Source organism: Mauremys mutica, chromosome 1 (assembly GCF_020497125.1).
Source record: "Mauremys mutica isolate MM-2020 ecotype Southern chromosome 1, ASM2049712v1, whole genome shotgun sequence".
Classification (NCBI taxonomy): Eukaryota; Metazoa; Chordata; order Testudines; family Geoemydidae; genus Mauremys; species Mauremys mutica.
The window spans coordinates 222,097,787-222,115,445 of NC_059072.1; the positions used below are offsets into that span (position 1 = coordinate 222,097,787).

The 17,659-nt window shown below is 41.2% G+C and overlaps 1 protein-coding gene across 1 annotated transcript in view; it reads right to left on the reverse strand.

Annotated features, from left to right (window-relative positions):
- Positions 1-1,693: 1,693 nt before the first annotated feature.
- PTCHD1 (patched domain containing 1) overlaps positions 1,694-17,659 on the reverse strand; it is a 47,002-nt gene continuing 31,036 nt past the window's right edge. Inside the window, exon 4 of the mRNA XM_045009554.1 lies at positions 1,694-3,348. Within this exon, the coding sequence (XP_044865489.1) occupies positions 1,694-3,348 (1,655 nt within the window). The remainder of the gene's footprint in view (positions 3,349-17,659) is intronic.

Below are 17,659 nucleotides of genomic sequence, written 5' to 3' on the forward strand. Positions count from 1 at the left end.
TATGCAGTGATGGGCAGATCACCAATTTGTTACAACGGATGCACTTATCATTGTGTAACACATGCAGCCTCCTGAAACCAAAGCACTCAAGCCACACAGCACCAGAAAACATCAGTTTGAGTTCCATAACCCACGAGTTAAGTGAACATTTTCCCAGTTATTGAAATACTTTCAAGTACTTTTACTTTCTGGACAGATGTTAACAGAGAATAGTCACTAGAACATCTCACACAAATGCCAGCTGCATGTTACTGGGTTTTAGTTGACTAATTTAGACTGCTCTAGCAAAACCAAGTCAATTGGTCTATGTTCCCAGGAGGGGGGGGGGGTCTAACTGGTTGGTATAAAACCTCACAACAATGTCCTGTGGTTCTTAAGTGGGAGTGGGGGTGGCGGTGAGGATGCTTCTTTATCCACATTACTCCACATCACAGATGCTGACATAATTATTGATTTAGAACACAATGCTCCAAAAAGATTCAGTAATGCAAAAAAAATAACGTGGTGTTTTCAATAGGCCCCCTTGATACAGGCTCTTTGAGGAGACAGTTAAACATGACACTGTTAGTGTAGTCCCACCATTGCACTGTAATATATAAATCACGTTGTGGTCTGCTGTCTCCTGGAAGAGCCCATAGCTGTGAAGGCTATTGCTTTACAGCCACTCTAGGAAGATTGAGGGATTAAGTTATACATTATGTAAAACTATCCATTAATCCTCTTAGTGTGCATTACTAGTGAATGGCCTGAAAGAGACTCTTATTAAAGGAGCCCTAACATTCACTTTTCCTTGGTGACATTAGGTATTTGAGGCTTGTTTCATGGATTTTGGTGCTGAAATATTCAGTACACCATCTTTTATCTGCTGTTGGAGCCGTTGGCATATGTTAGTACAGTACTAACAAAACTACGGTTGGTAAAGCAGATCCCTTGTTTAAATAGTAGCAAGACATTCATAAAATAGAATTGTACATCTTCTAGCATACCAGAGTCACTGACATTTTTTGTTTTTGTTTTTTTAAAAAGGAACAGCTACAAAAACCATGACTTTAAAAATGTTCTTGGAGATGAATTACATTTTAAAATAACTGTATTTTTAGAAAAAAAATTACTTGTAACACAAATTTGTTCTGAAAGTGTCTGGTTGCTGCATATAGCCTTCTTCCCTAGTTCAATTTGCTTTCTGTTATACAAACTTGCACGAATGTTTTCATTCGAGGAAAAGAGAAAAGAAAAGTTCAATGTGATGGCTAAAACCTATCAGAGCTGACTCACTGAGCTGAATTATTGCTGTGCAGAAAGTTTGTAAAGCCTTTACCTCCGGATGAACACTGAGCGTTACTTCAGCCTTGACAGTTGACCTTTCAATTTGATTGGGCTCAGCAATAATAATAGCTGTATCTGCAGTATAGAGAAGGCAGAACAGTGCTTAGTAACCCATCTTCCCTTATTAGATCTTACCACAAGTGACTAAAATTCACACTCTTTGTGTGTGTGTATAAATTCTTTCACTAATAATACCTTTGTTATGGAGGCCAATTAATGTACAATTTCCCTTTTTCCCCCCCTCCCACCATTTTGGCTATTCTTGGTTTTAGTTTAGGAAAAGAAAAATCAAAAATCCAATATTTAATCAATAAAGATCTCTTTTCTCTCAATAAGACCTACTGTGAAAAGACAACAAACAAACAAGTCAAACTGTTGTAATTTGGTCAACCACTCGGGTACTATCCATATCCACCATTTCGACACACTCTATTTCCTCACGGTTTTCAGGATTCTTCTTCTCTTTCCTTTTTTTCTTGGATGGTGGCACAAAAGTCAGTATCACAGGTAAAATGGCAAAGCAGTGAAAGAAGGTGACTAATGCTATTAAAAACAAGCACCTGAACAGTGTACGGGTCAGATTTGAAGGCACAGCTGCAAGAGGAATCAGACCAACAATATAGCAGAGGTAGCTCTGTAAAATAGCTACCCCGTGCACTTCTAGGGCATTTTTTACCCATTTAGTTCTTGTGAAATCTTTGCCCAGGATAAAGGTTGATAACAGTGGTGCACAGTTGTCAATTGTATAATTAATCCCATAAATTAAGCACAACACAGAAATACAGTCCAGTTCCACTTTCCACAAGGTCATGAAACCTATGACTCCAAATTCGACTGAGGCAACAGTTAGAGTGAGCCAGACATTGATTAGAGAGTCTGCCACCAGGAATGCCGAGAAGAAGAGCAGAAATAAAGCACTGATGCAGGAATTTTGTAAGGGGGCTCCCACCGAGGAGGCGTAACGATCCATGTACACGAATGATGGATTGAAAACGATGAATTTCACCTTGGATGTGAGAGAGAGTTTCCTCAAGGTTTCCAGGAGATCATAGAGTTCTTCTCTCTTGGTTTCCATTGTCTTAGCCACCAAGAACATCCTTGAAGCTACTACATCAACTTCATTGTTGTATTTCTTGGAAAAGATGATATCCTCTGAAAAATGGGCATACTGGGGGGCTTTCAGGAAAGAGTTCCTCAACATGTCAGTAAAATTCTTTTTGGGCAATCCAGTAGATATGTTGAGTTTCCTAAGATAATTTAAATAGCTCTCAAACCAAGATATCCTCACAAACCCTTTAGTATACTCTAGCACATCTTCTTGAACGCTTGTGTTCCAATATTCTATTGACTCATAGATATAAAACCCAATGACTGGGCTGTAGTTACTGAAATACTTTTGCTGGGCAGTAGTGTATTCAATGGTTCGTGTCGCGGTTGCTACGATGTTACTAAGGTCTGACCCTTCATTGACCTGCAGGTAGCCCATTAAGGCAAAGGAAATATAAATAAGATAAAAGAGAACTACAAAAGGCTTGACGTAAGTGTTTGTTATCCAGTCACAGTAATAGCGTTTGAGGAAACACACCAAAAGATGACTTTCATAAGTATTTGTTTCCTCTGAATCGGTTGTGTCCTCACTGAATTTGGCTGTCAGAAGAAACCTATACCATGCAGGCTTCTCTTGCAATACCTCTGGCTTTGGTACCTTTCTGCAGAAGATACTATGCTGGTAGTTGTTTTCTATGTAGCCAGTAAACACCAGGCTGGAACCATAAAAGGAGAGTACGTAGAGGTAGTTGAAGAAAATTGCGATACAGGAATTGCAGCAGAAAATCCTTGCTGCTTCAATGTTAGTGAAGGGACTGGCACCTATTCCAAAAGTGACCAGGTACATGGCAGTGGTGAGAGAAAAGGAGAGCATGGAGTCTGCAAACACAGCTGCAGTTCTCTCTTTAACATGTTGGTCTTCTCTAGTTTTCCTCCAGGAGGACAACATTTCAAAAGTCCCATATAACCCATGACCTAGAATAAAGAACAAAGCAAGTGTTTAAGGACTGTATCTTTTTAGTCAGGAAGGGCAAAACAGCATGAAATTTTTTTAACATGGACATGCTAAAAGGCACAAAGGAGTTATAATTGGCCGCCATTAATTTAAGTAGCAAAGGTCTTGTGGAATAAAAAATATTAAGATTTTGTAAACTGCAGAAGCACATTAATAATGAGAAAAGCAGTTAGCAAACTCAAGTATCTTCATCATGTATTTTTGGTAAGGGTCAACATGTGGAAGCCTAATGTCTTTGTAAAGAGTTCACTAGAGTTTCCACACATCAGTGTTATTGGGTTGGTGGTAACCAGGTAAAATATTTGTTTTTCTCAGCCATTGGTTTTAGTTTTCAAGAGCGCCTGAGATGGAGGATGCTTTGAAATTCAGTAAGTTTGTAATGTTTTCAGGTGGTGGGATCTGACTAGTGAATAGAACAAGCGATTAGGAACCAGAAGAGCTTGGGCATTATTTGGTCTTTTTGCTGAAAAACTAGGAAAAAATAAAGTGAAGGAATGCTGTATCTGAGTTGAGTTTTGCTGGGTGAATCAATCGCAGACTTTCCCAGTCCCTTGCCACATCATCTGTCTAGAAAAAAAGATAAATCATAGAAATGTAGCAAACAAAAAAGCATGAATAAATTTTACAAAAGCAGACAGGCAGAATTAATATGGATTATAATAAGTTTATATGTACAAAACTACATGCTGCTTTATTTTTCTTACTTTAATGTGTATACTTACACAGTTTGTACAACTAAACGCAGATCCATTTAATTTTTCACCAATCCCTAAATGTTGTAATTTATTTAATTACCTCTTAAAATAAACATAGTGTTCATGAAAGAGCTGAACTGAAAGACCTGGGGACTGAAATCCTCTGTTTAACCACAGAAGAAATATAGGATTGGCAAAATGCATGGCTTTCCCTGTGTCTCTGGTTCTTTTGTCCTATATGCCCATTAAATCCTTGGTCTCTCTATTGTGACCTGACAACAAAGGTATCAATTGTGATGATGGTTTTGGTGATGTGGACATTTGCTCACTTGTAGCAGAACTATACTGCGAACACAGACTCATTTCACATACATTACCAAAGAGCTATCAGATGGGAACAGTTATGAGACACAACTTGATGTATTTTAGAGGAGAAAAGTTCTGTAAAAATAACGCTTAGAAATAAGTTGAAGTTTGTAAAATGCCAGCTGATTGACACCTAATCAATCCTAAAAGTACACTCCTGGGAGGTGGGTAAGTACTAAACTGATTTGAAATAGGAAAACTGAAATAGAGTGACTCTACAAGGGATGCCAATGTTTAGACTCAGGATTTCTGGGACACTAATCCTAGGCTTAGATCATTTGACAATGTCTTTGCACCCCTTTACCAACTCCTTGAGTCCCCCAGGCTAAATTCTAAGCTAATTATGGGCCTGGGACTGGGTGTATAGTCTGGGCTGTATACTTCTCACAGTGGAATGCCCATTGCTTTCAGTTTGAAGTTTGCACAGAGACAGGGTGACCAGACAGCAAATGTGAAAAATTGAGACAGGGGATGGGGGGTAATAGGCACCTATATAAGAAAAAGACCCCAAAATCGGGACTGTCCCTATAAAATTGGGACACCTGGTCACCCTACACAGAGATCAAATGAAAAATATAGTTTTTCTGTAGGAACTAAGGGTGGGATTCACTGCAGCAGGGGGACTGGGTTTCGCACTGCTAGGTAAGTGCTCTAAACACTAACCTGAAGAATCATGCTCACACTTTCTCACCCAATGACTCTTTAAGTGTTTATCCACAGTGGAACAGCTTCAACAGGATAGATTCCCACATCAGAATATCCCATAGCTCAGTGGTTAGAGCCTGCAATCCCCAAGGGATCAGAGAGGGGTGAATTGAACATGGGTCTCCCACATCACTGGTGAGTGCTCTAACCACTCAACTAGAGGTTCTAAGATGGGTGGTGGTGACACCACCTTCTCTCGCTCTTTTGTACGGAGTGAGGAAGGATCTAACTCAGGGGTCGGCAACCTTTCAGAAGTGGTGTGCCAAGTCTTCATTTATTCACTCTAATTTAAGGTTTCGCGTGCCAGTAATACATTTTAACGTTTTTAGACGGTCTTTTTCTATAAGTCAATAATATATAACTAAACTATGGTTGTATGTAAAGTAAATAAGGTTTCAGAATGTTTAAGAAGCTTCATTCAAAATTAAATTAAAATGCAGAGCCCCCTGGACTGGTGGCCAGGATCCGGGCAGTGTGAGTGCCACTGAAAATCAGCTCGCGTGCCGCCTTCGGCACCCGTGCCATAGGTTGCCTACCCCTGATCTAACTCATTCTCTCAGAAACTGCTAAGTCCAGACTGCAGGGAAGTGCTTGTCTCAGTGGTGAGCCATGAACTGGGATCCTCTTTCCTAGAGTAAGCATCTTAGGTGCCTGACTCTGAAAGGGGTTTAGGATAGCCATTGGCTAGTTTAGGTGACTCACGCCTAACTCCTTTTGTGAATTTGGGCCTAAAAATTTAGTTAGTTATGATTTCTTCTTCTTGTTGCATTTGTCATTGATACGTCCTCCCATCTTTGGGCCAGCCACTGTATCTCCCCTTTGTTTTTCTTCCTTTTCCTTCCTGCTTTCTCTGTGTTTCTCCCCCATCCCTGCCTTTGTGAGTCTACTCTGTTTTTCCTCTGCATTTCCTTCTCTTCAGTAATGTCCAATTCCCAACCCAGTAGGCTTGCTTTGCTCTCATCGTCGTCCTCATTCCTTCCACTAACAATGTTCAGTGATTAAAACATATTTAATGGGGGCACGAAAGTGTAAATTGGACTGTAATCATTGACTTAGGGTCAGGGGCATTCAATCTCTGCACTATTGTTTCATACTGTCTGCAAACTCGGGCAGACAGCTTTGCATCGATTACATTTGGTTCACATTTGGAAGGTTATCTCTGCTGCCATTAGTGCTGAAAATTTTCTTAAAAAATAAATCGATTCTTGAGCATCTGTGTGTCATGAAGGCCACATACATACATACCATTGGCTAGATCTGGCCTGGGGGCTGCATGTTTGACACCCCTGCCTAATCAGAATATTCCCAAAACAGATGATAATAGCCCTGGCCTTGATGCAGGAATTAGCATATCTAAGTTTTGAGCTGATGGCATGGCTGTTCATTCTGGTAATAACGGAAAACGGTGAACTCACTAGTCACAGATACTTTTAAACAAAAGAGAAATTTGAAATATGGAACTAAAATGAGTTAATGTAACTAGTGTCTTTTCTCTCCAGCATTTCTTATTTACAGTAACAGAGTGCTTGCCCTCATGCATACCAGATTTAAAAAAAACCCTACAGCATGGCATAAAACATGAATATCCATTTTGTAGTAACATTAGTCATGTTTCCAATGAGGCATTTATCTTAATTTGTCCAAATATTGTTTTACAGCTGCTTCTGGAGGGCAGGTCAAGACTGTCAATTTGATAGCTAGTACAGTGCCCCCTATTAAAACTAATTGGGGATGCCAAAACTTCCCAGACATAGAAAAAAGGAAAAAGTACAATCAGCGACTGACACCCCGTTGTTAATTATGTTTTAAATAGTTATGTTCTAGGTTCGGCAGGGAAAACTATTAAGCTTGCTTTCCTGTGTTCTTTGTAAAGACAGATTGACCTTTATTTAAAAGTAACAGATCACTTGCCAAAGCAAGGAATGAGAGGTTTAATCTCTTTATGGTTCCCATAAGTCCTGCAGACGGGCATGTCTGACTATTCCACACAGCATCACATTACAAATTACTTTCACCATGAGCTTTAGTTTGAACACATTTTAAAAAAAATGCTTCAGCAATAATAAGGCCTTGCATAACAATTTCAAATAGAAGCATTAATTTGGCAGGCTTTAGTCCTTACAATACAACAAAATTTAGATATAGTTAAAAATGATGCAAGGTCTGATTTTTGTTTGTTTGTATGTTTTGGATAATGGTCATGTCTGATGACATTGACTTCTGATCAGTGGTGCTAGAACATTTTTAGTAGTGGGGGTGCTGCAAGCCAGCCCCCTTACTCTGATCCGTGCCGCCCCCCCCCTCCCGAGCTGAGTCTGGGAGCAGGGCTGTGTCTCCGGGAGGAGGGACCTGGACAGGGGTAAGGTGGCCGAGGCCACAGCTGGAGGCGGGCATGGGGGCAGGAGTGGATCCCCGGGCAGGAGCCAGTAGCTGGAACCCCACAAGCGGGGCCAAGAGCAGAGCCCTGGCCGGGTGCAGAGCCCTGGGAGTGGAGGCCTGAGAGTGGGGGGTGTGGCTGGGCACAGAGCCAGTGGTTGGGGAGCGGAGCCCCTGGCACAGGGCCAGCAGCCGGGCAGTGGGGCCAGCAGAGTGCAGGCGGAGGGCTGGGAGCAGAGCAGAGGCATGGGAAGCACCCCCAGGTTTTATGTGTGGAGCCAGGGGAGCGGGCCGCAGGGCTGGCCCCCAGGACCCAAGCCGGGGAGTGGAGCCCCGGGCATGGGGCCGGTGGCCCTGCATAAAACCTGGGGATGCTGCAGTACCCCACACACTCCTACTTTCTGCACCTATGCTTCTGACTGCCACTTACTACAAGGACACATTTTAATAATATAACGCTTTGGGATACTTTTTTACTTTGCTATTACATAATTGTGGAGGATAACTTGAAAAGGAACTGGATTAATAAAACTATTAAAGTAAATGAGAGGCTCAAATGCATATAATCTAGAAAGCTAACTGAAAAAAATGATTGCCTTGCATATCATCCTATTTTATGGGTTACTTTTTTTGTCTTTTATATACTCCGTACATTATGGATTGGTATTTTCTGTTTGAATTTTGTGTATTTCTTGACCATGCTCTGTATCATGTACAATATTTGTGAAGGGTACTGAAGGCCTAATTTTCAAAATTGCAAGTCTGCAAAAGTGTCCTTAATTGTCTAGCCCAAAGTCACAGTTTTTACATGCAGTCACACTCAGGGCCTGATGCAGCACCCACTGAACTCCATGGAAAGGAGCAGGCCCTAATTTCATATGCTAATTAGGCACAGTATTTTAGAGATTAGCCCTTCTTGTCTTGTGTATGGAGGCATTTTGTAAGAATTTTGCTTTCCTTCTATGGTTATGCTGATTTCATGTTCTCCATTTTTAACCACCATCTGCCCATCTATATTTGACTCTATTGTTCCTCTCTCTCTCAATGTTATGATGTCTGTCCTATAAACCATCAGCTAGAGGTGAACAGATCATTCCTTGCAAATAAATAATCCTGTTATTTTAACCCTTTTCCTGCTATTTAGTTATCCAATACATTATTTGTACTGATTTGTTTTTCACAATTGTTCAGTAAATAATGTGTGAACACATTTAGCCAATGGGTTATTAGCAAACTCTTCACTACAAACACTTACTTACTATTCATAGGTCACTGTGTGTGCCCTGTGATTGGTCACCTAGATCAAAAGGTATTGTTTTTGTTGCTTGGCCGGGTGACTTTAACTGTATCATCCGGCAGAGTCCCCTTTTCTGTTTATACCAGTTTGTTCACTATCCACAGCTCTTTTTAACCAATCTTTTGTGTAAAAAGCAATAATAAATGAGCTGTGAATACGCTCTCAAATATTTATTCACTCTGGGTGGAGAGGAAAAGTGAGACATGATGGTGCAGGACCTGGCGGCACTAGCTGGCACAAGTAACAGGAAGATGAGTAGACATAAAGCCAAGAGAGAGCTGTGGAGGCCGGGGAGTGTGATCTGAAGGGGCAAATGAGGTTGTTGGAGGAATGACAATGAGGTATTGGAAAAATGAGAGTGAGGGACTGTCTGTTTTGTGTTTGTACAGCACCTAGCACATGGGGTCCTGGTCTGTGATTGGAGCTCTTAGGCACTCCAATAATACAAATAACTAATAATAGCACTGGAGAAAACCAGGCAAAAATCCTCTTGTTGCCCTAAAGAGCTAGTCCTTTGGGACACAGGGGATTCCCCCTTGTCATGTTTGCTGTTGCTCAAGATCCATTACAGAAATGCTGATTAAAGCAGCCCAGAGAGTAGGCCCAGAGTCACAGAGAGACTTAAGCATCTAAACCCCTGATTTAGGTACTACTGCAATGCACAAAACCCCTGCTCAGCTGTGGCCTAAACCCGTAGGCGCCTAAACTCGCTCGGTGCGTAAATGTCTGCTGTAAAGATTCCCTAGGTGCCTAAATTTCTGCCTCAGGCAGGAACCAGAATATGTATCTCACCCCTAAGCTCCAGTGTGATCCTCAAATCAGGTTAAGACAGGTGTTGCCTCACCTATCTCACGTAATGGGACCCCATCCAGTAGGTGTGGTCTGAGTACACCTAACGCCACACAAAATGGCGGAGGGGGAGAGTGTGTATGCATGTCTGTGTTGCAGTGCTTAAGCCCTTCTGTGAATTCAGGCTGTAGTTATTTTGACTGTACTTTCTGCAGCAGCCTGGGGTTTTTACAGACTGCGTCTCACCCATCTTTGTCTTTAAAAAATAAGATAATAAAAGTGCTCTTACATAGCACTTTTCATCAGTAGGTCTCAAAGTACTTTATCACGGAGGTCAGTATCATTATCCTCATTTTACAGACACAGAGGCTGAGGCACAGGAATGTGAAATGAGTTGCCCTGCGGCAGGTCTCCTGAGTCCCAGTCCAGTGCTCTATCCACTAGGCAACCCTGCCAGCCTAAAATGACAGCTGCTGTTAGATTTTCTGTCTTTAAAGAATGCAGTGTGCTCTCTTTAATTTCATACAAAAATTATGTGGGTTTTCTCACAGCCCCTATAAAAGATTAAATGGATGTATTTAAAGGAAAAACTGAATAGAATTTTTCAGTAATGGAAAACAGGGCGAGAGACTGGGAATCAAACATTAGTTCCTTTTTCACAAGACTATGTCTGCACTACGGACCTTACAGCGGCACTGCTGTACTACTGTAAGGTCTCCCATGTAGCCACTCTATGCTGGCAGCAGAGAGCTCTCCTGCTGGTGTAATTAAACAACCCCTAACGAGCAGTGGTAGCTATGTTGGCGGGAGAGACATAGTGCTGTCCACCCTGGTGCTTTTGTTGATAAAACTTTTATCAGTCAGGGGGGAGTTTTTTCACATCCCTGCCTGACAAAAGTTTTGCCAACAAAAATGCTAGTGTAGACATAGCCTTAGTTTTACATGCACATAGATACAGTATTGCAGTATGTTGTGGTGTGGAACTGCACTGTGTTTTACCTTTTGGTTTCAAGTGTGTTTGTTTATATTCTTGGAATGTGGGACACCCCCCTAAAGATGGAGGAGGAAGTTCCACTCTTCCATGGCTGTCTGTTACACATGGTAGCATTTTATGCATAGGTGCAGTTTGACTTCTATATTTGGGAGGGCGGCTCCAGTCAAGCCAACAGGGCCACGCATGGGCGGGGGCGGGGGAGGAGATTTCTGTGCCAGCCCACAGGGGCACCATTTCAGATTTTTTGGGGGAGGGAGGGCAACTTTAACAGTGGTTCCAGGGGCTACTTAGGAAACTGAAAACTCTAATTTTTTTTTGCAGATAATAACTTAGAAATTATCTGACAGGACAGGATTTCTATATCAAGAAAGAAAATTAAATTAATTTTAGACCTACTCAGTTCTAATACTAACATGTTCTGGCATCTTGTGGCAAGTCACTTATGGGACACTGGTTAGGTTTAAAATTGTAATGTAATGAGCTCTTTGAGTCTCCTCTTATAAGGTTCATTTTCCATTCCTCAGATCATCCTTCTCTGCACCTGTTCCAGTTTGAATTCATCTTTCTAAACATGGGAGACCAGAACTGTACACAGTACTCCAGATGAGGTCTCACCAGTGCCTTATATAATGGTATTAACACTTCCCTGTCTCTACTGGAAATACCTTGCCTGATGCACCCCAGGACCATGTTAGCATTTTTCATGGCTGCATCACATTGACAGCTGATAGTCATCCTGTGATCAACAAATACACCCAGGTCTTTCTCCTCCTCTGTCATTTCAAACTGATAAGTCCTCAACTTATAGCAAAAATTCTTGTTAGTCCCTAAATGCATGACCTTTCACTTTGCACTATTAAGTATCATCCCATTTCTATTATCCAGTTTACAAGGTCATCCAGATCTTCTTGTATAATATTCTGGTCCTCCTCCATATTGGCAATACCTCCCAACTTTGTGTCATTCGCAAATTTTATTAGCACACTCCCACTTTTTGTGCCAAGGTCAGTAATAAAAATGTTAAATAAGATTGGTCCCAAGACTGATGAGGAACTCCACTAGTAACCTCCCTCCAGCTTGACAGTTCACCTTTCAGTATGACCCATTATAGTCTCCCTTTCAACCAGTTCCTTATCCACCTTTCAGTTCTCATATTAATCCCCATCTTCTACAATTTAGTTAATAATTTCTCATGTGGAACTGTATCAAATGCCTTACTGACATCCAGATACATTATATCTACTGAATTTCCTTTGTCTAAAAAATCAGTTATCTTCCAAAAAAAAATATTAGTAACTTTGTTACTACCTCTTGAATCCAACAACTGAAATAATTGTAGAAAAATCTATAATTACTTTCTATCATGTAGGCTTCTTACTTTTTGCAGTTCACCAAGCTTGGAACAGATCATTTAACTTTAGGAAACACCCTAGCAGCCCTTTCTTATCTTAATTACCTGTTAATCATTCTGTTTATAAACAACAAGGAGTCCCGCGGCACCTTAAAGACTAACAGATTTATTTGGGCATAAGCTTTTTATTTGGGAGAACACTTCAATCTCCCTTGACATTCAATAACAGATTTAAAAGTAGCCATCCTTCAATAAAAAAAGTTCAAAAACAGACTTCACCGAGACACTGCAGAGCTACAATTAATTTGCAAACTTAACACCATTAATTTGGGCTTGAATAGGGACTGGGCATGGCTGGCTCAGTACAAAAGCAATCTTCCCTCTCTTGGCATTGACACCTCCTCATCAATTATTGGGAGTGGACCACATTCACCCTGACTGAATTGGCCTTGTCAACACTGGTTCTCCACTTGTAAAGTAACTCCCTTCCCTTCACGTGCCAATATATCTATGCCTGTATCTTTAATTTTCACTCCATGCACCTGAAGAAGTGGGTTTTTTACCCACAAAAGCTTATGCCCAAATAAACCTGTTAGTCTTTAAGGTGCCACTGGACTCCTAGTTTTTTGTGTGGATACAGACTAACACCGCTACCCCTCTGATACTGTTTATAAACAAAATTCTGACTCCCTGCCTCACAGGGGCCCAAGCTGGGAGAAGTCTCCTGTCTCCTCTGCGGAACTCATTACACTGCACACTCAGGCTGCCTGTCTGCCCGAGGCTTGCAATTTTGGGGGTGCAATGCCCCACCCTGCCCCCCAAACTCCACCCATGATTTTATGGATAATTAGTTTTATTTGCCCCATCTTAGCACACTTGTACACAAAGCACTAATCATGACTGACCTCTGCATTAATGAGGTTAAATGCCGTAACAATACACATGATTTTCACCAATTGATGGGACTAAGAATAATGATGAGCTAATCTAGGCTACTGTCTTCCTGGGATAGTCAGTTACAGGGACTAGATATGGACATTGAAGCAAGGTTTATGCATGTGTGGGAAACTGCTGCCCATGGATTCAGGTGGCCTAATTCTGATCTCACTTACATCGGTGTAAATCCGAAGTAATTCCACTGATATCAAAAGAGCTAACCTATGTAAAACCAGCACAAGGGATATCTGAATCAGGCCAGGGAATTTTCTTTTACAAAACTATAACAGTAATAGTATATGATGTAATGAAGACACGCTAGATTCCACTAGCTGATGGGATTAAAAATAACTCTGTGCTCTGCTCAGCTACATAAGTGCCTTCCAGAGTTAGACAAAGAGCTTGGGATGATTCCCTCCATAATTTTTCCAGCTGGATCAGACAGCTCACCTAAAACCCAGCTCCACCCTCTGTGAAGCTAAGTGAAATGGCCACTGCTGATCTTCCTGATGACCAGTTGTTAAGAACTGCCAATCAATGACAAAGTAAAAATGTTATGTGACTTGCTGGATATGACCTCTCCCTACAAATATAGTTTGAAATTAAAACACGCCAGTGAATAGCAGTCGCAAAATTTTCATGAACATGCATATAGAGCAAAAGAGTGAGCATACAGTTTAGATCAAATCTTCCTGATCAGAAAAATAAAATTCAAAGAAGCTGATTGAACTAGAACCAAAGTTAATTTACACTATCATTTTTTACTGAGTTTGTAACAATTTACTGGCCTACGTAGCACTCTTCAACATTTGTGTCCACACTGCAGATGGCAGCAAACCATATACCGGTATTACCATATCTGCTGTCCAAGTCTGAAACATGGCTGCCTTCCTGATAGAAGCTCATAACTCTACTTTTTTATCATTATCATAGTCGCAACCCAGGTATGCCCATATCCACCCCATCTTAGGGTTCATTCATTGGTTTATTCCAGGGATCGGCAACCTTTGGCATGCAGTCCATCAGGGAAATCCACTGGCGGGCCAGACAGTTTGTTTATCTGCAGCGTCCACAGGTTCGGATGATCGCAGCTCCCACTGGCTGCAGTTCGCCGTTCCAGGCCCATGGGGGCTGCGGGAAGCAGTGTGGGCTGAGGGATGTGCTGGCTGCCACTTCCCGCAGCCCCCATGGGCCTGGAGCGGTGAACCACGGCCAGTGGGAGTTGTGATCGGCTGAACCTGCGGACACCGCAGCTAAACAAACTGTCCCGTCCCGCCAGCGGCTTTCCCTGACGGGCCACATGCCAAAGGTTGCCGATCCCTGGTTTAGTCTATGGATCAAAAAGCAGAGTGCATTGGCCAGATTTTTATTTACATGAGCTAAGAATCTGTCTCCTTGTTTCTGGATACACTGTCTGTCTGAGTCCTATTCTGGATCCATTTGGGAGAAAAGGAATAGAGATTGAAATGTTTAACAATATCCACCTGAGTAGTGGTTGTGTTGACTATGTTGCGGCATTTCCACACAGATAATTAGTTGCATTGAGAGAGGAACACTGGCAAGAGGTAAAAGTTGTCACGTACAAACATGATCAGTGCATGTTGATAAGGAAAACTACAGCAAATGTGCAATAGCTTGCTCTTCTTAGAGGACAACATTCTTCTGGGTCTGTGGACCTCAAGGAAGAACATCATAAAATCATAGAAATGTAGTGCTGGCAGGGACCACAAGAAGGCATCAAGTCCAGCCCCCTGCACTGAGGCAGGATCAAGTAAATATAGATCAGGGGTTGGCAACCTTTCAGAAGTGCTGTGCCGAGTCTTCATTTAGTCACTCTAATATTTAAGGTTTCGCGTGCCAGTAATACATTGTAACGTTTTTAGAAGGTCTCTTTCTATAAGTCTATAATATATAACTAAACTATTGTTATATGTAAAGTAAATAAGGTTTTTAAAATGTTTAAGAAGCTTCATTTAAAATTAATTTAAAATGCAGAGCCCCCCCGTAACCAAAGGTGGCCAGGACCGGGCCATGTGAGTGTTGCCTACCCCTGATCTAGACCATCTCTGAGAGGTGTTTGTCTAATCTGTTCTTAAAAACCTCCAATGATGGGGATTCCACAACCTACTTTGGAAGCCTATTCCAGAGGCTAATTACCCTTACAGTTAGAAAGTTTGTCCTAATATCTAACCTAAATCTCCTTACTGCAGATTAAGCCCATTACTTCTTGTCCTACCTTCAGTGGACAAGGAGAACAACTGATCACTCTTCTTTTTATATCAGCCCTTAACATATTGGAAGACTGTTATCAGGTCCCCCCTCAGTTGTCTTTTCTCAGGACTAAACTGTCCAGTTTTTTAAACCTTTGCTCTAGCTCAGGTTTTCTGAACCTTTTAATCATTTCTGTTGCTCTTCTCTGGACTCTCTCCAGTTTGTCCGCATGTTTCCTGAAGTGTGCACACAGAACTGGACACACTACTTCAGCTGAGGCTTCACTGGTACTGAGTAGAGTAGGACAAGTCCTGTTAATACACCCCAGAATATTAGCCTTTTTCGCAACTGCATCACATTGTTGACTCATATTCAGTTTTGATCCATTATAGCCCCCCTCCCTTTTAGCAGTATTACCGCCTAGCCAGTTATTCCTCATTTTGTAGTTGTGCATTTGATTTTTCTCCTTCCTAAGTGAAGTACTTTGCACTTGTCTTTATTGTATTTCATCTTGTTGATTTCAGACCAATTCTCCAGTTTGTCATTTTTAATTCTAATCCTGTCCTCCAAAGTGCTTGCAGCCCCTGCCAGCTTGGCATCATTCACAATTTTTATAAACATACTCTGCACTCCATTATCCAAGTCATAAATGAAAATATTGAATAGTACTGGACCCTGGACTGACCCACAGGGGTCCCACTAGATATGCCCTCCCAGTATGACAGTGAGAGAGAACATTCAACCAGTTGTGCACTCACCTTATAGTATTTGGATCTTTGGAACAGACATGCATGTGCCATCAGTCACACTGCTTGATACATTACTTTATCTTGCACATGAAATTCACCAGCACATGCCTAATGTATCACTTAGGACCCACACAAGCCCTCAAAATACTTGATACAGCATGTAGGTGGTGAACAGGACTTGTGTGGGCCCTCTGCCCAAGGGTGAATTTTATCCTCAGTCATTTGGATGTTCCACATCAGACATAGACTATTTCACCCATCCTATGTTTCTGAAGAATGCACCTGTTTGGAAAGGCGGCATAGGGCCAACTTTCTGTTCTGGGGTGGAACACTTAATATTGGTCAGGCCATGCCCTTTTTGATTTATACTCTCCCAAACTTGCACAAAGAGGGGCTTTAGCAAATGCAACTCTTCTCCAATATTCCCTATCACAGAATAATAAACCAGGGCGAGTGGTGTTATCTTTTTAAAGATAAAAACCAAAATATTTATATAAATTACTATAATATAAACAATAGTATTTAATCATGACAAACAAATAACAATGGACATACACTTTAGGAACATGTATAAAAAGAACAAACTATGTTATCTCTAGTACCATTCAAGCCAAAATTACTGTCTAGGTGTAAGTCCTTAGTATGTACAAACACATGCACATAAGCTATGTATACTTCATGTCTATTGTCTCTCTACCCTGATCTATATAAGAGATAGAGGAATATGGAACGAGAAATACGTGTAAAGTACTGGACTGAAATCCTGGGTCAGACCATTGGTCCATCTAGCCCAGTGTCCAGTACCAGAGCTTCAGGGGGAGTGTAGAGAACTGGGCAACTTTGGCAAGATCCACCTAGGGTGACCAGACAGCAAGTGTGAAAAATCAGGACAGGGGTTGGAGGGTAATAGGAGCCTATATAAGAAAAAGACCCCAAAATCGGGACTGTCCCTATAACATCGGGACCTCTGGTCACCCTAGATCCACCCTATCTTCCCCTCCCACTTTCTGGCAGTCAGAGGTTTAGGGCTGCCTAAAATGGGATTACATCCCTGACCATCTTGGCTAATAGCCATCGATGGAACAATCCTCCATTAATTTAACTAGTTCTTTTCTTTCAATGATCTAGTCACAATCTCTCTTCCTAGTTTTAACATGATCATGAGCAATAACAGTAGAAAAATATAATTTAATGGATTCTATTTTGTTTGTCATTAAACTTTGAACACAACATATTATAATCATGTCCACTTTTTAAAAAATTATCCATATATTATGTTTCCCCACCAGTGTATGATGCAGCATACCAAACCCAATTAAAATAAATGGACAAAAGCTCCACATGTGGTGATTGTATAGGTATTATGACCCTGATCCAGCAAAGACATTTACACATGGCTAACTTTATGCCCTTTATGTAGTCCCATTGACTTCAATAGAGTCAAGAGACCTGATTGGGTAGACTGGGAGTTCGGAGGATGTTATTTTTGATGTGGGTTGGAATAGTTTCTTTTGGAGCTTTCATTTTTGGATACTGATCCGATGCAATGTTTGTGTTTGTTATTATGACAGCAAAATGTCAGCACATTTTATAAATAGAAAAACATCTGAGAGGCAAGTTTATTTTGAGAAGCAGAGATAAGCAAGGCAAAATATGGTTCAAAATCTGTTTTTATTTAAATTGAATATTTAATCTGGTAGCAGAAAACCATCTGACAGCCACTTTTTCCTACAGTTCAAATATTTGTCTTAAGAAAATAATCCAATGTGGTCCCATGTCAAAGGCTTGTTTTGGTGTTTAAA